This window comes from Neophocaena asiaeorientalis, unplaced genomic scaffold (assembly GCF_003031525.2).
Source record: "Neophocaena asiaeorientalis asiaeorientalis breed wild unplaced genomic scaffold, Neophocaena_asiaeorientalis_V1.1 scaffold1186, whole genome shotgun sequence".
In the NCBI taxonomy this organism is placed as follows: domain Eukaryota; kingdom Metazoa; phylum Chordata; class Mammalia; order Artiodactyla; family Phocoenidae; genus Neophocaena; species Neophocaena asiaeorientalis.
Window position 1 is genome coordinate 642,367 of NW_020173974.1, and position 22,679 is coordinate 665,045.

The 22,679-nt window shown below is 45.2% G+C and overlaps 4 protein-coding genes across 7 annotated transcripts; 1 reads left to right on the forward strand and 3 right to left on the reverse strand.

Moving 5' to 3' along the window:
* The first annotated feature begins 193 nt into the window (after nt 1-193).
* On the forward strand, nt 194-6,459 carry TSSK4 (testis specific serine kinase 4). The gene is made up of 4 exons (XM_024753216.1): nt 194-3,638; nt 3,986-4,200; nt 4,578-4,977; nt 5,425-6,459. Exons 1-4 carry the CDS (start codon nt 3,417-3,419, stop codon nt 5,602-5,604), a joined length of 1,017 nt encoding a protein of 338 aa, XP_024608984.1. The 5' UTR covers nt 194-3,416; the 3' UTR covers nt 5,605-6,459.
* Nucleotides 6,460-6,587: 128 nt separating this feature from the next.
* CHMP4A (charged multivesicular body protein 4A) lies at nt 6,588-10,572 on the reverse strand. The gene is made up of 6 exons (XM_024753210.1): nt 10,159-10,572; nt 8,619-8,768; nt 8,350-8,527; nt 7,667-7,781; nt 7,366-7,501; nt 6,588-6,937 (listed from the first exon to the last, which is right to left on the reverse strand). Exons 1-6 carry the CDS (start codon nt 10,187-10,189, stop codon nt 6,879-6,881), a joined length of 669 nt encoding a protein of 222 aa, XP_024608978.1. The 5' UTR covers nt 10,190-10,572; the 3' UTR covers nt 6,588-6,878.
* Nucleotides 10,573-10,714: 142 nt separating this feature from the next.
* Nucleotides 10,715-12,861, reverse strand: MDP1 (magnesium dependent phosphatase 1). Of its 3 annotated transcripts, none has more exons than XM_024753212.1 (6): nt 12,085-12,246; nt 11,912-11,968; nt 11,724-11,834; nt 11,290-11,392; nt 11,107-11,192; nt 10,715-10,925 (listed from the first exon to the last, which is right to left on the reverse strand). In XM_024753212.1, exons 1-6 carry the CDS (start codon nt 12,119-12,121, stop codon nt 10,834-10,836), a joined length of 486 nt encoding a protein of 161 aa, XP_024608980.1. In that variant the 5' UTR covers nt 12,122-12,246; the 3' UTR covers nt 10,715-10,833. The 3 variants fall into 3 exon arrangements, with proteins under 3 accessions (XP_024608980.1, XP_024608979.1, XP_024608981.1); XM_024753211.1 differs by having other exon boundaries at nt 11,290-11,397; nt 11,908-11,968; nt 12,085-12,231; XM_024753213.1 differs by lacking the exon at nt 11,107-11,192 and having other exon boundaries at nt 10,715-10,928; nt 11,347-11,397; nt 11,908-11,968; nt 12,085-12,861.
* A 129-nt stretch (nt 12,862-12,990) lies between these two features.
* NEDD8 (NEDD8 ubiquitin like modifier) lies at nt 12,991-22,641 on the reverse strand. 2 transcript variants are annotated; one of them, XM_024753215.1, is made up of 4 exons: nt 22,504-22,641; nt 14,197-14,244; nt 13,946-14,028; nt 12,991-13,360 (listed from the first exon to the last, which is right to left on the reverse strand). In XM_024753215.1, exons 1-4 carry the CDS (start codon nt 22,519-22,521, stop codon nt 13,264-13,266), a joined length of 246 nt encoding a protein of 81 aa, XP_024608983.1. In that variant the 5' UTR covers nt 22,522-22,641; the 3' UTR covers nt 12,991-13,263. The 2 variants fall into 2 exon arrangements, with proteins under 2 accessions (XP_024608983.1, XP_024608982.1); XM_024753214.1 differs by having other exon boundaries at nt 13,126-13,360; nt 22,453-22,631.
* Between the last annotated feature and the right edge of the window lie 38 nt (nt 22,642-22,679).

Consider the following 22,679-nt stretch of genomic DNA (forward strand, 5'->3'; position numbering starts at 1 on the left):
GATACCGGCACTTCCCTGGTGCCACAGTGGTTAAGAATCTGCCTGACAATGCAGGGGACATGAGTTCGAGCCCTGGTCCAGAAGATCCCACATGCCATGGAGCAACTAAGTCAGTGCGCCACAGCTACTGAGCCCACGTGCCTAGAGCCTATGCTCTGCAACAAGAGAAGCCACCGCAGTGAGAAGCCCACACACCGCAAGAAAGAGTAGCTCCCGCTCGCCGCAACTACAGAAAGCTAGCACACAGCAACAAAGGCCCAGTGCAGCCAAAAATAAAAATAAATAAATTTATAAAAAATAACATAGATACCTGGGTTCCACCAAATCCGGATCTTGGGGAAGGAGGTGACTGGGCATCAGTACTTTTTTAACAAGCTCTGACTTTGATGCACAGCAAAATTTAACCATGAGTACATAGGATAGAGTCAAAAAAAGCTTGGCATATTAGGCCTCTCAGACCTGCATTTAAATTACTTCTCCAGGTACATTCCCCTCTGGAACCCTATCCTGTATTTAAATTGAAATCTTGAGTGTCATATTTTCTCAAGCTTGCAAGCTTCACATATGGGTCCTTCTGCCTAGGCTGTTCAATCTACCATTCCCTACTTAACCTGCCTGGACGCTTCTTTGAACAGTGCAAATGCCACCTTCTCTATAAAGCCTTCCCTTAACACTTCCTTACAGGCTTTGTTTATAAAACTTTATCTCACCGTACTGTTATTTTAACTTCTTATGTGTCTGTCTCCCTTGCTAATTGCTAACTCCTCACAGGAGGATTATAATTTATTCATCTTGTTATCCTCAGAGCCTAGCAGTGCTTTTGTATACAGTAGGCAGCTTAATACACATTCCTTGAATGAACTGGTTTATCTGCTGTACGTGATGAGAACAGAGGTGCCACCAAGCTGCCTATCCAGGGAAGCAGAAGATAGGCGGGGCTGGGTGGGCCTCCTTACCACTGTGTGCCCTGGACAGTTGTTCATCTTGATAGACTGAGGATGTAGATCTGGCTTCCAACAGGACTTTGGAACCACCCTGCCAGCAGGATCAGCCTGTCAATAAATAGGAATTTACCAGTAGCCTATGGCATAATGTTGGAGTTTCTGTTTTGTTTTGGAAGATGGAAGATAACTCTGATTCTTCCTTTGTTATTTCCTCTGTGTGCCACCCCCTCCCCCCATCTTAAATCCAGATAACCCCTCTGACACAACCTCTTGTCCTCTGTCTTTCCCACCAAACTTGTTCCATTTCACTAAGACCTGCAACCCCTCCCCCTGTCCTTTGGCCTTTTTCTAGCTTGTCTTCCTAACCCAAGCAGCTTAGATTCTGCATTCCATCATTTTAGCCACATTCTTGCCTGTGTCCTTGATGCCTCGCTCCCGTTCTTTCACGGCAGCTGCTAAGTGAAACCTTAATCTTGGGTCAGTGTGTCTGTTGATATTCAAGCACCTATATCCAGAATGCTAAAATAATCTTAGCACTATGATATGTTAAGATTGTGTGTCCATAAGTTGTGTTTTCCAATCTCATTGGGGCCCTCAGTGCTGCCCAGTAATGCTCATTTTCCAAGTCAGCTCTCTCCCATTCTCCACAAGCCTTTCTTCTCAAGTCTTTGACTTCATATCCCTTCTCTCATCAGCTGACCTCCCTTACAGGCTAGTGGGAGATGCAAGCAAGAAAAACAGACACCATGTTAGAGAAAGTATTGGAGCTGTGGGAGCACCCAGGAGGGAGGAACATCTAATTTGGGCCTGAACAGTCAGTAAAGGCTTCCTTAAAACAGATCATCAGCTAAGTCCTGAAGGGAGAGTAGGAGTTTGCCAGAACAGAGGGAACAATGAAGGAAAAGCAATTGTTTGGCCGGAGCATTGCATGTATGTTACAAGAAAAAATCGGAGAGGTAAGCAGGGTCAAATTTGAAGCCACATAAAAGAATCTGGACTCGATCTTAAGGAGAATGGGGAGGCACTGAATTGTTATGGGAATAAAATCAGATTTACTCCCTGGACTTCAGGGTGAACACACTGAGGGGAGGGGAGCAGAAGGCTTGCTGGAGTTAAGAAATGAGGGGTCTCGATGAGATTCTTAGGGAGGACGGAAAGGTCTGAGGAAATAAGGTCTATAATAGAGCCCTCGGGGTGTGATTAAGGGGTGGATGGTGGGGGAGGCTCCAGCGGAACCTGAGGAATGGGTAGAGGGAAGGAGGAGGGTAGGTAGAGGGTAGAAGGAAAGGTAGAGGGAAGGTAGAGGGTAGAAGGAAAACTGTAGAGTTCAGGGTCATGGAAGGCAAGATAAGAATGCATTTCAAGGGGGGTGGTCTGGTGGGTAGAACTCCGCGCTCCCAATGCAGGGGGCCAGGGTTCAATCCCTGGTCGGGGAACTTAGAGCCCACACGCATGCCACAACTAAAGATCCCACGTGCCGCAACTAAGACCCAGTGCAGCCAAAATAAATATTTTTTAAAAAGAATGCATTTCAAGGTTAAGAGGAGTCTCCATCCCCACCTCATAAATCTGAGTGATCTTTGTAACCGTCTTCATGCACATGAAGGTATGGAAGTGAAGTTTTGTGATTCTGGAGCCTAGGCCTCAACTGATCATGCTGCTTGTCTTTTTTTCTCTTGAAATTCAGTGCAAACTGTGTGAGGGAACCTGGGCTACTCTACTGAATAATGAGATCATACGCAGAAACAAACCAGCCCAGCTGAGATGCCACCACCAGCTGAATTACCCAACTGAGTCCAGCTCAATTTGTTCAAAAAAAAAAAAAAAAAGGTTGTTATTTTAAGCCACCACCACCACCCCCAAAAAAGAATACATTTTAAAGTTAGGTTCCTTAGAACACACTTCTACAATACCTTGCGATTCTCTGTGATATTCTGACACTCAGGTGTTTCTCATGCTGGATTATAAATGCTAGCAGAGGCTCTCTTCGCCTTATTGGTTATTTTCTCCCAGGACTCCGTACACTGCCTGGCACATAGCAGGTGCTCAATAAACATGATTGGTTGAAAGGACCAGATCCATGGAGCGAGTCTCACCAAATTATAAAGGTACCTCCAGCAATGAGTATGTTCCAAACTGCATTTCCTTCTCAAGCCTTGTGGCCAGTGGTGGATAGAAGGTGGATTATGATGTGTGCGGAACACGGGACCTTGGGGAGTTCCGTAACCAAGAGGAGAAAGAAGTAACAACAGCCAGTGGAGACAAAAAGAACTGCTTTTCCCTTCTTCCCTCTCCAAGCTCCTAGTGGAGAGCTGAGCCCAGCATCCCAGACTTGTATGACTACATAGGCAAGCTTTGGGAGACTAACTTCACTTTGGTACCCGAGCCTTCAGCGGCTCAAGGTGTTGGCTTTCTGAGCAGACAGGAGGCTTTTAAGTAGCAAAGCTCCCTGCTCTCAGCAAGCTCAACACCATGGGGAAGGGAGACACCTTGGGAGCACCATCCACCTCGGCCTACCACTCTGTCATGGAGGAATATGGTTACGAAGTGGGCAAAGTCATTGGCAATGGCTCCTACGGGACGGTGTATGAGGCTTACTACACAAAGCAGAAAGTCATGGTGGCTGTCAAGATCATCTCAAAGAAGAAGGCCTCTGAGGACTATCTTAACAAGTTCTTGCCCCGTGAGATACAGGTTGGAAAGGGGCTAGAAGAGGGAGCTGGTACCAAGCTGCTTAAGGCTTCTCAGAAGGGGTATGGTTAGGAGGGGGTGGAGCCAGAAACCCCTATACCACAACTGAATGACTCACTAGGCAGCTAGGAAAATTACTTGATGTAAATTCAGCTTCTTTCCACCTCACCTCCAGACCCTCAAAAAGTAAAAAGTACAAAGCATAGGGTTTGTCCATAGGCCACCAGCCCTCTGGGGTTTGATTCTGTTGCAAAGTTCTAGGAAAGTAGCAGTGGGAGAGTAGGAGAAGGCTGGGAGCGCAGCCAGGGTGCTCCCTGCCTGGGTTTGATGGGTCCCTCTCCTGGGGCCAGGTAATGAAGGTCCTGCGGCACAAGTATCTCATCAACTTCTATCAGGCCATCGAGACCACATCCCGAGTGTACGTTATTCTGGAGCTGGTGCAGGGTGGTGACGTCCTTGAGTGGATCCAGCACTATGGGGCCTGCTCTGAGCCCCTTGCTGGCAAGTGGTTCTCCCAGATGACCCTGGGCATCGCCTACCTGCACAGCAAGGGCATCGTGCACCGGTGAGGGCGCTGCCACCCAGACTGAGGCCTTTGGGCTCCCAAAGGGGTTTTATGCACGTCTTCCATGTTCTACCCTCTTTTTTCTTCCCTTGACCTCCCTCCTCAGTATCTAGGCCTATTCATCCACTTTATTTTAATCATCCGGTCAAGAACATTTGTTAAGTACCCACTGTGAGCAGAGCACTTTATGAAAAGTGATGGTGAGCTCCTAGTCATCCTCAGGTACCATCCTCTCTTCCCTCTGGGCTCTGCTCACAACTCCATGACTTTCCTTCCTCTCTGCCCTGTGTCCTCATAATGGCATCTCTCTCCCTCTTTGCCTTTCCTTATCTCTAGCCTCTGACCCCTGGCCCTTCAGCTCCCAGTCTAACACTAAGCCCTCTCCTGACCCCCAGCCTTTCTGCTGCTGGTAGGGACTTAAAGTTGGAGAACCTGTTGCTGGACAAGCGGAAGAACGTGAAGATATCGGATTTTGGCTTCGCCAAGATGGTGCCTTCTAGCCAGTCTGTGCGGAGTAGCCCTTCCTACCGCCAAGGCAACTGCTTTAGCCACCTCAGCCAGACCTACTGTGGCAGCTTTGCTTATGCGTGTCCGGAGGTCTTGCTAGGCCTGCCCTACAACCCTTTCCTGTCTGACATCTGGAGCATGGGCGTCATCCTCTACACGCTAGTGGTTGCCCGTCTGCCCTTCGATGACACAAATCTCAAGAAACTGCTGAGACAGACTCAGGAGGAGGTCACTTTTCCACCTAACTATGCCATCTCCCAGGAGTGCAAGGTGCTGGCTCCCCCAGGAGGGCTGAGGCCTCAGGGGTGACCTGCAGAGAGGGAATACTCAACCTAGACCTCCCAACCCCAGGGAAGCCTCCCCCCGATACCAGGGCCATTCCACACCCTTGCCCTGCCCTAGAATAGTGGGGAGGGCTTAAAGGGCCAACCTCTGGGCTTGCACCTGGGATGTGAGTGATAAGCAGGTTTTAGTCTCTATCTCTTTAGGCCAGAAGGGGATTCTGCAAGGATTTCCCCCAAGGAACCCTTCCTTTCCTTCCCCTCAAGGTGTTGGCTTTCTGAGCAGACAGGAGGCTTTTAAGGGTAAAGTCAGGGCCACACTCCCTTTCACCAGAGTGGTGTGATGGGCTATCCTGCTACTTTCTTAGGTCCAGCTGCTCATTGTGTGGCACAATGCGGGCCAGCTCAGCCAAGACCTCTCTCTCCCCTGCCCTAGAACCTGGTCCTCCAGACACTATGCCAAGCCACCAAGCGTGCCACCATCCTGGACATCATCAAGGATCCCTGGGTGCTCAAGTTCCAGCCTGAGCAACCCACCCATGAGATCAGGCTGCTTGAGGCCATGTGCCAGCCCCCCAGCACCAATCGTCACCAATCCTTGGAAATCAGTACCTGAAAACGGCGGAAGGAGGAGGGGGTTGAAAGAGGAGCAAAGCAGGAGGGTCTTGGGCTAAAAATCTTTCCCATCAAAAATAAATCTAATTCTGTTTTAGTTCCATCAGCTAGAGTCACAGTCTTCCCTCAGGGGAACCTTAGCAGCGAACACTGCTGAGGGTGAGAGGTGTGTTTCTGCCCAGAGCTTGTAACCAGTCATCGTGACACTGGTTAAGTCAACATTATAATTTACAGTGTAGCGCATATGTGGCTCATAGGGGAGCGGGTTGGGCGTGCTCAGAGGAACACCTGCTTTGGGGAAGCTTCATTATTCTGGCTGAGTACATGCTCAGTTTTGTCTATCTCTATGCACTCTAAATGTTCAAATAGTGGGGTAGAGGTTGCTCTACCCTGATTGCTCGGTTTGGTCACAGCTCTGCCCGTCTATAGTCCAAGGGGACGGCACTGTTCGTTCTTTTAGACATGGGTATCAGGAGGTATGTAATATCTTGGTTCCTTCCTCCTCCAAATGCCACCTTACCCACTACTGAAACAATCCTGGTGAATCATGGTCCCTCATCACTGCTCCTACACGTTGAAGTGACAGTTCAAACCAAGCCTATGAACTATGCGTTCCGGAGAAAGGAAACCTATTGACCCCTTATCCCCGTACGTCTCCTTTCCTACCCTTGAAAGTGGGCTTTGTAAGGGGACAGCTGGTGAGTCACGGGGCTCTCTCGGCAGAGACACAACTGGGTGAAAGCAATGAGGGAAGGCTCAGGGACAGCTCCACACGGTTCTAGGAAAAATAACAGATGGCAGTTTCCTCACCCTCAGCACCAGGCAGCTCTAGGACACACCAGCCTGAGAGATGGAACAGTATCTGCCTGGAGCATAGTAGGTTGAGATAATGGAAGCTCCCATTTCTCCTATGCTCCAACTCCCCTTCATTACTCTCATTACTACTCATTTCTTGAAACAAAGCTCCAAGGACCAGGAGACGAGTTTCAGTTGTAGACAAGGCAGTATAAGCACTAGGGTTCCATCCGCCCAATTTTATTGCGAACGAGGGCACTGTAACTGCTATTAAAGGGAGCCCAGGGGTTCCTCCTGCACCAAGATCCTTCTTCAGGGTTGAGCCTGGGATGGGAGGGCGACAGACCCTTTTCTCAGGCAGGGTCACACTACCACTCTCAGCAGGACCTCCCAACAAGGCCATGTTCCTTTAGCTTAGCACTTGGCACTTAAGGAAAAGAGAACAATGAAGGCAGCGTCAGGTAGACAAGCCCAGACTCATCAGGACACCCACTCAGCCAACTGCTTTAGTGCTTCTTCATCTTCATCCGTTTTGGGAGCTTTGGGGATAAGGATACCCAGAGAAAGAAAGAAGTGTTAAGGCCTCAGCAACTTCCAACCATCCCCTCCTATAACACTCAGAGCCTGCGGAACACTCTCTCCCAGCAAAGAACCTAAGGGTATGGTCTTGCTTGCTGGGCTGCTGCTAATTCCCACAGCACCTTTGGGCAAATCAGAAGAAGCTGCCTCTTTCTCCGGGCATTTGCAGTCCTAAACCAGGGGACACAGTTTGCTGAGTGAAGCACAGGCCTGATTTCAGTCCTCATTCCCCTTCAGCCAGGTGCCCTTATGCAGTCAACAACCTGTGCAACTGTAGCAGCAACCCTCTCTGCCTGGATCCTTTCAGGCAGGATGGATGAGGAATAATTTTTCCCCATATCTATCCCACCCTCTCAAGTCCCTGAGATGACAGAACAGTCCTGGGTACCTGGCCCTGCAGGAAGATGTGTAGACGGTACACTGGGCAGTGTGACTGGGGGTTCCTCCTCCTTGTCGTCCACATGTAACAATTCTCGGGCCAATTCCTCCTGCTCCAGCTCCTCTAGCTCCTCCAACAGTTCATCCTGGATATGGGATGACAAGATCGCTCAAGACAAAGGAAAATTCTACTTCCAAAAACATACCACTTTTGGACTTTCCCCCAAACCTGTCCCGCAGTTCTCTTGGGCATTCCTTCTGGCTGGTCCCACGCCTTCTCCAATATTCCTTGACCCCTCACTCCCAATCACCTCATCCACATCATCTCCAAATCCCACGGGTCGAGAAATGGCATCTGAGATCTGCTGGGCCAGCTCCTGTTGTTCTGTGATGTCAGCCATCAGTTCATCCACCTTGTCAATGTCCCTGAGAACAAGATACATAGCCCAGAAATCAGGTGACAACCCTGACTTTTTCATCTCACATGAATGAAGACCCTCCTGCCTGTGGCTTCAGACTGACAAATCCATGGCTACTAGGTAAAAGAGATCCCTGGAAAAGTGTAAAGAGGCAAATCTGGGCTAAGAAATGGCAAGAAGACACACTGGGGAGGAATGGTTGCACTCTCTTCTCTGAAGGATCTTTAAAAATGAGGAAAATTGGGAATTCCCTGGCAGTCCAGTGGTTAGGACTGGGTGTTTTCACTGTGGAGGGCCCGGGGTTCAATCCCTGGTCCAGGAACTAAGATCCCACAAGCCTTGCAGTACAGCCAAAAGACCACAAAAAAAAAAGAGGAAAATCATCTTTCCTCCCTTAGAATGCCCCAGCCAGCAAAGAGATCACCTTGCAATAAGCAAGGAGGCTGACAGGGGTCTAGCCATCACAGGCAACTCTACTGTAAATTCATATCTGGAGAGGTTTTAAGATTCACAGTATAATATCAAGCTACTCTCCCCAGTGCCTGGGCCCCCTCCTCCCATCCCCCCGTACCCACATGTCCTGGTAGGCCTTCTTCATGCCTTGGGCAGCAAGCTCCATGGTACGAAGCACTTCTGCATTGGTGGTGGCATTCTCAATGGCCTCACGCTGAAACTCCAGGGTGGATAATGTCCCGTCCGTTTGTGCCAGCTGCTGTTCCAACCTTTTCTTCCTCCGCAAAGCCTGTAGGGCGGCTGATCCAGCCCACACCCTGAACATCAGAGCCAGAAGCCCTTGCTCCCCGCTCCGGGCCCTCCCTGGTGGTGCCTGTCCCTCCCCCATTACCTCTCTTATTCTTCGTCCCATGCTTCTTGGCAGTTTGTAGCTCCTGTTCAATCTTCTGCTCCAGAAATTCCTGTTTCTTGATCAATATCTTCTCCGTCTCCTTCAGTTTCTGTATTGCCTCTTCAGGGGTTGGCCCCCTCTCCTTCTTCTCTGGAGTCCAATGGAGCAGCCCACATTGTGTAAAGGAAAAATATTAGTCACCGATTATTGAGTGCATAGTATGTGCTAGGCACTTGACCGTGTTATTGTTAATCCCCAAACAACTTTCTACGAAGAATGTACTATCTCTACGAATGTGAAAACAGGCATAAAGAAGTTAACATTTTGGTCTAAAATCACAATTACTATAGTAAGAGACTGCAAAGAAATTGAAATGTGACAGTATGATTTCCAAAGCCAATATTCTTTTGCTATTCCTAGTTACCTTTCAAGTCATCTCCAGTTGTTTTTTTTTAATAGAATTTATTTTTTTAGAGCAGTTTTGGGTTCACAGCAAACTGAGTGAGTGGAAGGTACAAAGACTTCCCATATACCACCTGCACTCATACATGCATAACCTCTTCATTACCGTGTTCCCCACCAGAGTTCAATCACTTTTTATAATTACTGTTCCACTTGCTATCCTAGGAGATACTCAAGGTCCTGATTCCACAGGATCAAACTGAATGAAGTAGGGCGGCTAGAGAAAAAAAAAAAATCTGATCTCAATTTCTCCCTTCATCTTCTGCGCTTCTAACAGACTTATTAAAAAAAAAAAATCTGAAGGCCCTAGCCTGCTTAATATCCTTCCATACTCTCCACTGCCTACAGGATAAAATCCAAAAAACTTTAAGACACACAGGGTCCTTCATGATCTGGACCCCGTTTACCTCTCCATCCACACTTTGCTCTTCCTTCAGCGCGTGCGCGCGCACACACACACACACACACACACACACTCACGGGGCAGCCAGAACTCCTTTTCCCTAAATATACCATACTTTTTCCTGCCTCTGTTTTGCACAGTTACCTCTTCCTGGAGAACCTCAACCCCCCACCTGGCATACTTCTAGCCTTCTGGATCACCACCCGCCGTGCCTGCTTCTTCCGCGCACCCCTGGCTTTTAGGTTAATCTCCATCACGGAGTCGCCACACTACGCTGTAAATGCCAGACTTTGCTTGTCTTCCCGCACCACAGAGGAGCTCACGAGGGGTACCTTTCCTGGGTCACCTCAGATTGCCTCTGGCCCAGCATAAAGGAAGCACCAGTGTTTTGGAAAGGACTGAATGCCGACAGGCAGCAACTTGTCCCCCAGGCCTTAATAGCGGGAGCCAGCGCAGCTGCCACGCTCACCACTCGCACCCCCTCCCGGGCCTCGAGCTCTTCCCTCCAAGGGAAGGAAGGAAGGCAGCTGGAGCCAGGCGCCCTGACAAGGCGGCGCCTCCTGGCCCGGGAGAAGGCCTTGCTGGACCACCAGGGTTTTCAGGACAGCGTCTCCCGGCTCTCCCCCCGCCCCCTGCGGCCAGCACCTCCCAAGGACCAGTCTCGGCCGGGCTCACCCCTCCCGAAGAGCCGGCCGAGCCCACTCATCGCGACCCTAGCCTCTCCCGCCTCCGCCCTACGGCGTCCCGTACGCTTCCGCTTTGCTCCCGGGAGGTGCTGGGCTCATCACTCCGAGACCAGCCTCGGCCAATCCCTCCTTAGGGCACCACGGCGACATCATCAACAAGCGCCAGCGAGACCACTATCACGTGCGACCCGACACACCAGCCCCAAACCCACGCGCTCCTCTTAAAGCGGCTGCTTCGTTTCCCACTATATAAAAAGGTCGCCTCACCCTCCCCAACCCAAAACAAAGTCTTTGCTTCCTGGAAGGAAATGTGCAGGGTAATGCACTCCACTACTTGGGGCCAGTGGAAGAGTTCTTCATGTCCTTGACAGAGCTCAGGAGAGGTGTGGGGATGGGGAGAGCATAAGGGAATCACAGTCTTGGGTTTGCCACAAGTTTATAAGGCAGAACCTGATGCAGTCTAATGCCTCACTTACTGGTCTTGGCACCTCCGGATGGCCCACCCCGGGTCACACTCTAGAAAATTAGAAACAACACACACTGGGTAATATCTCTTCTGCCACACACAAATACACTTTAATAATTTACAAATGCACCTGAAAATGCCCTCCTGATTTCCTTTCAGTTCTATGCCTCAAATGAGGCTCATCCACAGGACTGGACCTCAGAGTCCAGCTTGTGCCTTTGCAAATGTCTCTAATCCTTGAGTTAGGGTCTGAAGGCTCATTCCATTCTGGACATGAATGCTGGTAACACCTAGAAAGAAAGAAGCCACAATTTCATCAGGCCTTCAGGGCTCCCTATTATGACTCTCACCTTTTTGGGGTGTCACCTGCATGCAAACTATCCATCCTGTACATATCTACCTAACCCCTTCCCTCTTAGGAACCCTTTCTCCTCACTCCCCAAATGGCTATCCTTGCCATTCAGTCAGTACCCAGTTTGCTGACATCTACAATATTCCGCTTTTCATCATCAAAGAAGATCATCTGGGAGAAAGGAACTCCAGTCTTCTGATGCAACCTGTGCAAGACACGGCGAGGGTAACCACTCTGGCTTCTTAGCTCCTCCAACCTCTCTGGTCTTCTGTCTCCCTGCTTCTCCCCTTATCTCAGCGTACCTCTTAAAGTGCGTGACCTTGCTGCCTGGATAGATCTCCCGATGAACAAAGTATCCGACAAGGTCAAAGAGCTCCAGTAGCTGGTTGGCCCCTTCAACCTCACCTGTCCTGCAAAAAGGTGTAGTAGATGGGATCAGGAGAGTGGAGGGCCAAGGCTGCAAGTGAAATTATGTGTAACCAGGGGGAAATCAACTTGCTGTTCTTCCTGGATGGGTAGGCATCCTCCGCCCTGATTCAATTCCATATCCCTCCTGACACAGGTGGCACTGAGCCAATGTTTATTAAACAAAATGCACAGGAGAAGGTACAATTCGAAAAATATACAAATACCTGCAAGTTTGCACCGCCTAAATTTTTGCAGCCAAGGGGTTACACGGGAAGTCTCCTCATGCATGCACCTCTCAGCACTAGACCGACTCAGTCGCTTTTCTTACCGTGAAGCGGCCGCGACGGGCACCCCCAAGCCCTGCAATCTTTCCAGGACCTCAGGCACCTCTGGGTACAGTCGGACGGCCTGGCCCCGCCTATCTCGTACAGTTCCATCACTGGGGAGGGCGAGAGTGTGCTCAGCTCAAGCGGGGCCCCGCCTGGCCCCAGGCCCCCCCAGCCCCGCCTCACCTGCTTTTGTGGAACGGGGGGTCTACGTGCGTGTCCACCCAGAACGGCCACAGCGTGTAATCTGTGAGAGGAAGGAGGGGGAGGTCTCAGCCTGGGCAGGCGCAGGGCCTCGAGAGCATCAACTGAGGTTTGGAAAAAACTGTGCCCTACGAAACTCTTCCCAATCCAGCCCCTCACCTAGATCGAAGACTACGAGCTTCGGGAGCCGCGCCATGACCCGCGCCAGCGGGCTGCGCGCACGGAGGCGGGCCTCTCTGCCGCGGCTCCCAGGCCGCCCCGCGGGCCTTAGAGAAGCGGCGACTAGAGCGTCGCCAACCTGAGCTGGGACGATCGGCCCCAAAACCTCGCAAGAGCGCCTTCTGGTGGTGGTGGCGGGGAGGACCGCAGCAAAGTGCCAATGCCAAGTCTCTCCAAGGGATATTCTTCCCTTGCTTCTCCACCCCACCCGGCCTCGCCAGCTTCTACTGAGCTAGAGGAGACAAGGAAGGGAAACCCTTTCGTCTGGCACCCGTCTCTCATTTTATCTCACCAACTGAGCCCTAAAGTGATCCATCATAGCTTGTCACTCCACACTCATCCTTTCTCCACATCAGCCACTCCACCGTATACAGCCTAGAGCCCTCAGCAATATTCCAGCCATAAAAGAATGCAGTGTCGGCTAAGCTCTTGATGCCTTTCTTGAAACAGGCCCCAAATGTCCAGTAGAGTCACAATGGGGGAGAATTCACTCTCCTGGTTTCTACCACCCACGTCAGTAGTATGCTGACAGATATGTAACAACCAGTTTGGGGAGAAGGACTGATTTGTATTGTTTGTCAATTTCTGTAAATATTCCTACCATTGCCAATTTCAAGCTACCAACACGAAGTCACTTAATATGGGGTTAGGAAAGATGCCAACAATTAGCTCTGGAGCGGGATAAGAGCTGGCTCCGGCACACCACTGAGTGTAGACTCTTAAGAATCTGAGAACCCCTCTAAGGGCACATTCTCTTACACTGTCCTACTCCTTCAGCCTGGTATAACTGAGTGTGCATTGGCCCATTTTGATTTCAGTCACGTTTGTGCAATAGAAGAAAGATTCCAGGAGGCCAGGAAATATTTTATTGACAACCAGGGACATAGCCATTAACAGAGGGAAGCACACAGGACTGCAAACTAAAACCCAATAGCCAGCAAGGGCCCTTTGGGCCAGGAACACTGCATCCTGGGGTCCTCACAGTCTCCCACCAACAGACACACAAGACTGGGCATCCAGGAGAGGGGGCAGTGGCTCTGGTGTCCCACAGTGTGAGAGGATACATGATTCCTCATAATGAGCAACAGGGCAAGGAGGTGAAATGGAGGGGGGGGTCCATCACTGCCTAAGACCACCTCCTCCTCTCAGAGCCAATACCAGGTGGAGGACTGAACCACCTAGTATCTTGTAATCAGCTGCTGTCTTCTCATCGTTCCTGCAGGAAGAGGCAAAAAAAAAAGAAAAAAGGTATTAGAAATAAATACCATCTAGAGCAAGGTTCTTAACCTGGGTTTCATGGATCTGCCTGGGGATCTATGAATGCAGATGAGAAAAAAATTACATCTTTATATTTTTACTAACCCCTAACTGAAATTTGATATTTCTTTCAGTTTTGAACACAGGCAAAAAACCCACAGGGGTATCGTTAGCAATATGGGTAACTTGTTAACAACAAAAGTTAGATATTTTCCTATCATTTCACAACTGTTTGTAGGTATCTTGAAAATCTTTTAAAATTAGTCATTATATCCATCATTAGATCTTAATGAAGTACATATATTACAAACTTGCTTTTTTAGTAGTGTGATCAGTGTATTTCGATCCTATTAGTTTCTTTTGTAATTCCATGCATTTTATTTTATGTCTGCAAAAATCTAATTCTGAGAAGGGGTTCATAGCCTTCATCAAATTGCCAAAGGGTCTGAGACAACAAAAAAAAGGCAGGCCTGCTCCACCTCCAGTACTTGCATCTTCATCTTCACATAAGATGGCCACGCCCTCATTCCCATTCCAAACTTACATCTGTTTACCACTGTAGATGAGCCGCTGCTGCTGTGGGGGGATTCCCTCTTTCTCCTCCACACGCTCCTTGATTCGCTCCACCTTTAGGGGTACAAGTAGTCAGGGGTTGCTCAGGGGGAAGGACCGTGGAACGGGAAAGAACAAGAGCTATGCAGAGAGTATGAGAGCGGAAGGACTCAGTTCATCAGCATACCCAAGCAAGTGTACATGTAGGGAGATAGGCATGGAGATGTACTGGGCGTACATTACCTTGTCTGTGGGTTCAATGTCAATCTCAATCTCCTTTCCGGTCAGCGTCTGAAACAGGCAACGGTTTCATGAATCCTATAGCCCAATATACAATTTGTCTCCTAGGTAAAACATCCTGGCCTAGTCTTGGGGGATCTACTACCTTCTGAGAAACGCACATTCTCAAAGCTGATTTGAAGTATCAGAAGTTTTGACCACACCCGATTTCAGACATTTTTAGGCTGTGAACAACTTTGATAGGGGAAGATTCTGTAAACCATTTGACCCTTTTAATCTCACAGGTCATCTCACCTCCCATTCTGCTAGAATCTAAGAGAATACCATAGCTCCTTTCGATAAGACAGCAATGAGAATTGTCCTAAGGAAAGTACTCCTTTGAGAAGGACCTTATCTCATGTACCAATGCTAGAAATTAACATTGAGATAACTCAAAGAATTCTCTCAGGGACACTGGAGATCACCTCTGACCAACTTTTTTTTTTTTAATATTTATTTATTTATTTGGTTGCGCTGGGTCTTAGTTGTGGCAGGAGGGCTCTTTAGTTGTGGCTCGAGGGCTCCTCAGTTGTGGCATGCAAACCCTTAGTTGCAGCATGCATGTGGGATCTAGTTCCCTGACCAGGGATTGAACCCAGGTCCCCTGCATTGGGAGCACAGAGTCTCAACCACTGCACCACCAGGGAAGTCCCTGACCAACTTTTTAAGTAATACTAGAATTCAACATTCTATTCTCCCATATCTTCTCCAGACTTCCACCTAAATCCTAAATTGCAGCTCTGGTCTTCTTGACTTCTTCTATAGACAAAGGGCTGCTGATATTCAAACAATAATTATACTCATTGTACACTTATAAACGTGCTTCATCCAATCTAATCTCCCATCCATCCTTGCTCTTCAAACTCCATCTGCACCAGTCTACAATAATCCATAATTTAGGGGCATTTTCCTTGCTTCTACTGTTTTTCTTGTTGCCATGCCCTCTTCCGCTCCTTTGCAAACCTTCAAGGGACACTTTAAGATTGATGACTTGTCCCCAGTACACTTTAAGAGCCATTACAGCTAGTTGTTTAAGTGTCAAACTCTCCAATTTATACTCCAGCTCCCTAAAGGACAGAGACTGTTCAGTCTTCCTAATTTAAGCACAAAGCACAATGTTTGACATAGAAGCAGTCAATAAATATTGGTGGAACAGCTAAATACACCAATGATCATGTTATGATCACAGCCAACATTTACTGAACACTTTCCAAGAGTTAGAAACTATGCTGAGTATCTTACATGCGTCAATACATTTAATCCTTGCAAGTACTTGTGAGATATGTACTATTACTATCACCATTTATAGTTGAGGAAAATGGGGTTTGGACAGGTTAAAAAGGAGAGTATGAATCCAAACACAAACTCTCTGGCCCCAGAACCTGAGCTTTCAGCTCTGTACTCAGTACTGCCCAAGTCTGGCTGATCTAGTATTGAGACCCAATGTACACTCCTGTGGTGGACTCACAAAATAACATATGGTTCCTACTTATGATATTCACAAAGACCAGCATGAAGAAAGTGCTTAGGATCTAACTTCTCAACCATGAGAATGGTTCACTACTAAGGATATTTCAAAAAATGCAAGAGTAACTCCTTTGGATTGACCTGTTTGGATGCAAAAGAATAAATTACAAAAGTAATTTTCAAGTTTCCACCCCAACTCAAGCTGGTCTGTTTGAAAATTTTCAATAGTCTATGCTAAAATGAGAAAAATAATGACAACAATGAGATTTTCATGAAACTAAACATTTTCAGGTGTTAAAAATGTCCTTTTATGTAACGACAGTGACAATATATGGTATTTCTTTAGGCTCCTTCCTGACAAAATGAAAAGCATGCAATACCATGTTGTCCACAAATTATCTCAATTTATTGATCATAATACTTTAAATGCAAAGACTCTTTAACCAGACAATTCTATTTCTAGATAACTAACCTTAAGGAAAAACTTGAAATTTGAGTACGTATTCAAAGAGGAACATATGAGGTTTACTGCAACACCTTTCATAAAAGCAAAACACAAGAAACAGCCTAATGCCTATTAATAGGAAAACTATTAAACTATGGTACAGCCATAGAATTTTATATATATATATAACACCAGGGAAGCCCTAGAATGATATATTTATTATGCAACAGTTTATACACTAACATGGAAAGATCTAGAGAATGTATGATTATGTATCATTTTCTATATGTAAATATATACATACATACATGCATAGAAGAAAGGATTAAAAGTATACCTATCTCCTAAAATTATGATGATCCTTGAGAAGGGGAGTAGGATTGAGGAGACCAAAGCTAACTCTCCCTTTATCTGTACTATCTAATAAAATATCTAATAAAAATATATTCCTTTATCACATGAATATTAATAAATATTCATTCTGATTTAATAATAACAATTTTTAAAGAGTACAAAAGACTCTAACGGAAAGCCTAGAACTGCTCTACCAAGAGTCAGATGTTTGGGCTTTATGACATTTGAAAAAAATTATTGGTTTATAAAATCTAAATCTCTAGCACTGGTCCTTTGTTTCTGAGATCGACTATAGAAGCCTATGAATGTTTCCAGAGAGCAATCTGGCATATGGTGTCCCAGCAATAACACTTCTGGGAAAATAATCCTCTGTCCAAAAATATACCTATGACAATGAATTGCAACTTTTTGAAACTGAAAAACTAGAAACGCAATCTAAATATCACACAATTGAGGGTTAAATAAATTATGGTACAAACACAGGGGGAAAATCACACAGTTCTCAAACAATATTTAGACTAACAGTATAATTCTTATTTTGTAACTAAATAAATAAACACACACATACATGTATTTATATGCTTTCAAAAAAGTTTGGAAGGATGTAGACATCAGTGCTTTTATCTTGAGTTTTGAGATTATGGGTGATTTAAATTATTTTCTTTGCGCTTTTTTGTATTTTCCATTTTTTAATACCATGAATACACTGGGATGAGAAAAAAAATTTTAAACAATGTCCTTGATGAGAGTATAAGGAAACCATTCTGTAAAGCAGCACTGTCCACTAGAGATAGAAACTTAGTGAAAGCCACATATACAATATTAAATATTCTAGCAGCCACATTTTTAAAAGGTGAAATTAATTTTAATATTCTGAAACCCAATATATTCAAATTATTAATATATTTTACATTCTTTTCTTCTAACCAAATCTTCAAAATTCTGTGCGCATTTCATACTGACAGCACACCTCAATTCAGATGATAAGTTATCATCTGAAATACTTGATCTGTATTTAAGTTTCACAATTTACAGTTGAAAAAGTATGTTTACGTTCCCAACTTGTTCCAAACAAGTTAAAAGTTTTCCAACTACTGAATAAAGTTTCAGTTCTTATATTAAATTAATTAAAATCAAATACAAATAAAATAATTGAGTTCCTCAGTCTCACTAGCCACATTTCCAGTGGTCAATAGTGCACGTGGGCAAATGGCCACTGTACTGGACACTGCTCAAGGATCCCAGCTAATGTAGGAAGCAACAATAAAATCAGAATATCCCCATTTTGTAACCTCCAATGAAATAATGGATCTAGGCAATGACTAACATCGCAGAAAGCAAAACAACCTGACAGAAGTATGTCACAATACCACCTATGAATGATTCTCACACATGAACAGACAAAAAGGACTAATCAAGCCTCTCGATCTTATTACCTATTGACAGGAAATATAGAGGAAAGAGGAATATATTAAAAGACAGCATGGGAATGTAATCAGCAAAATTCAAACTATAGGAAACTCTACGGGAACAACCACCTAGATTATTCAACAAGAAAAAAAATGGGGGAAATGGGGAATTACAGGTTTAAAGAGGCCTAAAATACTTATCAACCAACTACAATGTATGAATCTTAGTTGGATCCAGATTCCAACAAATTATAAAAAACAAATGAGACAATGATAGTGTGAAATCACTGTTGATTTTTTAGGTGTAATAATTATGGTTATGTTAGTAAAAAAAGTTCTTTTTTACAGATAAATACTGAAATATATACCAATAGTATACGCTATGCTATCTGGAACTTGCTCCTTAAAACGTAAGGTAAGGAAAGTTGGTGAGTATAAATAAAATAAGATTGGCCATAAGATGATCGTTTTTGAAGCTTCGTATAGGGTGCATTATTCCTTCTCTCTGCTGTTGTATATGTCTGAAATTGTCATAATTAAAATCATTTAAAACTGAACAATTTTAAAAGATATTCTTGATTTCAATTTTAAAAGATATTTTAAAAGACCATGTCATACTGGATTTCTTCCCTCAAATCTGGTCATTGTGACCTGGGAATACATTCAACGCTATTCAACTAGTCTATGATGAACCTCAGCCTGACATTCTGCTATAAGCACTGTAGGGGATATAAAAGAAATTAAGTGACCCAGCCCTTGCCAACAATTTCTTTCAAGGGAAGATTTACAACCAAGAGACACTGAGACATACAATTAATAGAACAAACCAATACACAAGAAATGCCATACTGAATGTTATCGTCCAAAATACAAGGGGCAGTGACAAAGTGCTGTGGTGAGGGAAAATCAACAGTGATTAATTTAAACCTGAGATAACATTTCACACCCACTAAAATAGCTATAATAAAGATGGGTGCAGAGTAGCTGGAATGCTCACTCATTGTAAGTAGGGATGTAAAATGGTGCCATACTTTGGAGATCTGTTTGGCAGCATCTTTTAAAGTTATACATGACCTAGTAATTCCATTCCTAGGTATTTATCCAAAGGAAATGAAAACGTAAGTCCACAAAAAGACAATGTTCGTATCATCATTTCTGGCTATTAGAAGCCTCCTTCATAATAGCCAGAAACTGGAAATAACCCAAACGTCCATCAACAGGAGAATGGATAAACAAATTGTGATATAGTCATTTAATGTAGTATTACCAAGTAATAAGAAGGAGCTACAGACACAACAACAGACATAATGCTGAGTGAAAGAAGCCAGACACAAAAATGATATATTCTATAATTCCATTATATGAAATTCTAAAACAAGCAAAACTAACCTATGGAACTTTCAGAGGGCAGGGGTGAAAATGTTCTAGATCTGTGGCTACATGGGGGTATACTGTTGTTAAAAACTCCTTGAACTTAACCCTTAAGAGCTTTGTGTTTTATTTTACGTTTAAAAAAGCATGAATGAGAAAACTGGGGCTTAGATAGTAAAGACAGGTGCCCAAAGTAATTTGCTAAGAGGAATCAATGCAGGATTTGAGGTTAGGGAATAATATGATGAAAAAGAAGGTTAAAGAAGACCTGTACACTATGATTTTGTACACCGTATTTTGGTATAGACTCTAAACTTTATTATTATTTTTTTAAAAATACATATACTTTATTTTTTTAAAGAATTTTTTGATGTGGACCATTTTTTAAAGGCTTTATTGAATTTGTTACAATATTGTTTCTGTTTTATGTTTTGGGATCGAACCCACACCCCCTACACTGGAAGGTGAAGTCTTAACCATTGGACCACCAGGGAAGTCCCTAGACTCTAAACTTTAGAGGGGAATGGCAGTAGGAAATCTTGTTGGAGGTATCCCAACAAGAGGTATTTCTCTGGAGGTATCACAGAGAAATAAAGATATAAGTTAATGAGACCCCAGATGAGAACAAGGGTAATGTGGGAATAGAAAGAAAATCAACAGAAAGATGTATCAAAAGAAAAATTAGGTCCTATAAGAGAACAATGATTTTAAAGAACTGGGTTCCAGGTAACTGGTAGATTGATGGGATCAATATATGAGATGAGTATTGGGAAGATGGCTTAAGACAGAAGATGCTGTATTTAATTTTAGAAACACAGAGATGAGGTATCAAGAGAAGTTTTAAATCACGAGTGTGCCAACTAAAGGATGTCACTTGCCTCCTGGTTCTACAAGAATTAAGTCATTAGCCACTGCAGTCGCTGACTTTCAACCCAGCCTGAAAGGAGTTCAAGGTGGAGACAGGAATGAGGCACATCAGGAATGTGCTCTGGGAAAATTAATAGAACAGGCCTTTAGATAGTTAGATATTTTCAGGAGAAAATTTTATGAACCCAAATTCTTGCATCTTCCCATACTTAGAAAAGCACTAAAACCATTAACTAAGATATCTGTTCCTCTTAACTAGCAGCAACCTTCTACCGAGATGCGTGCTTGATTACCCTTTGCCAAAATCACATACATGCTGACCTCCCCCACTTACCTTTGGAGCAGTTCCTCAGTGCTATCTAAGAGGCTGTCTCCTGGGCTAAGGTCCTCAGTAAGTCCCCAAATAAACTGAACTCACAGCTCTTATGTTGTGTGTTTTTCCTTCCTTCGACAAGGGATTTAGTTGTAAAAGATTGCAAAAAGAGATACGGAATAATTTACCTACATGGAGAACGACAGTGGAAGAATGAATAATTCACAAAGGAACCCTGCTAAAAAACCTATCATTTGTATAGTAGTTCACAGCTAATTGCTTTATTTATTTAACATACAAAAATGTATTTAACATACAAAAAAGAAAGAGAAAGATGGACAGAGAAACCTATTTGAAGGTGGAAAGGAAAGTGTTTTGGGAAAGGAGCCTGACAGGTTTAGAGAAGTACTAAATACAAATGGATTCAAAGAAAGTAGAACCTTGTATACTCCCCAGACGAGCAGAAATGCAGAATGTTAGAAATGCAGAATCTCGGGCTCCGTCCCAGACCACTGAATTAGAATCAGCATTTTAACAAGATCCCCAGGTGATTCTTACACATTTTTAAGTTGAGAAGCCCATCTAGAATACAGTATTTTCTTAAACTGCAGGTCTCAACCCATCAGTGGGTTATGAAATCAACTTGGAATAGAATTCAAAATACCAGAGCATATCACACACAGTTATTTTGTGTTGTATGGGACCATGAGGTAAAATTTTTTTGTGTAGGTTGAGATTTAAAAAAAGGTTTACAAAACACTGAACAAAAGTATAGTAATAACCTCTTCTTTGGACTAAGGGAGGACTAAGAGAACCTGAGAATCCATATGTATTGAAATGACATAAGCATTCACTTGCTAATGTTTCTCAAGACTTTTTGGACAGTGACCCACACTAAGAAATACATATTAACTAATATCATATCCATGCATGTAATATACATACAAAATAAAACCCAAAATTTCACAAACAATCCTCTTACCCAGAAGTATACCCTGATATCTCTATTTTTTTCTTGTTGCTTGTGACCCACGGACTTATTAAACTGATTTTACCACTAGTGACTGTTTTATAGCTCATTACTCAAAATTTGAGAAACAATGACCTTCAACATGCTGCTTGGCCTCAATCCTTAGCTAAGATGGTGGTTCAGAAGGACTGAAGAGGTTAATGGCTATTATGCATGATAAATACACTAAAGAGCTGATGAAATAACGACAGACTTCCTTGGCAGTTTTTTTTTTTTAAATGCTAAACTAACGTTGCACTGCATCAATTGTTAGTTTTTGTCCCTCCCTCTTAAGGCACAAAGGAGGAAATAGCAGATAGGACTAATGAGGGTTGGAAACTGGTGAAGAACCACGGGAGGCGGGATGGAGATGAAGGAAAGAAACACTGCTAGTACCAAGAACTAGGGCACTGATAACTAACCTGCCTCAGTCAAGGAAGTGAGTCTGGTCCACGATGCTGGCTCAGAAATGCAGGTGCTAACTGAACACGCTCCCAGCTTTGTTTCCTGAAGGCCGGCTGAGATACTACACCTTGGCGACAACTAGCAAAAGCTCACAGTCTAGTTCCTGGGAGGCCCCGGTTCCCTAGGCTACGTTTTTGTGCTGTACTCGGAGTAGCCTACGTTAGGGGCTGGGAGAAGCAGGTAACTGGGGCATGAACGATGGAGAACAGAGCTTATTCCAAGAATCCGAGAGAGAGCGGGGCCAAGATGCTGCTAGGCCTTCTCTATGACCGCGGGGGTTCGAACACAGCGAGACCCCGGACAAAGGCGGCCTCCTTCTGGATCAAGGAACGGTCCCGGAATGAAAGCAGGGACAGCACAGACCCCGGGGTCGTCTGGCTGGGCCAGCCCCTGCTCTCGAAGCCCTTTTGGGGACCCCCCCCCACATCCCATCAACCCTAGCGCGGAGCCCCGAGGCTGTCAGCCCCCTCCAGGCTCGGGAAAGGCGTGGTTTTCCTTCCCGGCTTCTCCCTTAACGCACAGCGGCCAGCCCAGTACCACTGCGTCTTGGCAAGGCTGGAGGTGCTCCCACCTTCACTTTAATTAGCATCTTCTTCCCAGTTTGGGGCTGCACACAGATAAACTGCTGCTTCTACCGCTGCGATCGCCGATGCAGCTCCCCAGCACTCAGCCTGTGGCAGTCACTTCTGCTTCCGGGTCACTGCCTGGCTCCACCCCCACCCCCCCACCCCGCACCTCGCCCCTCCC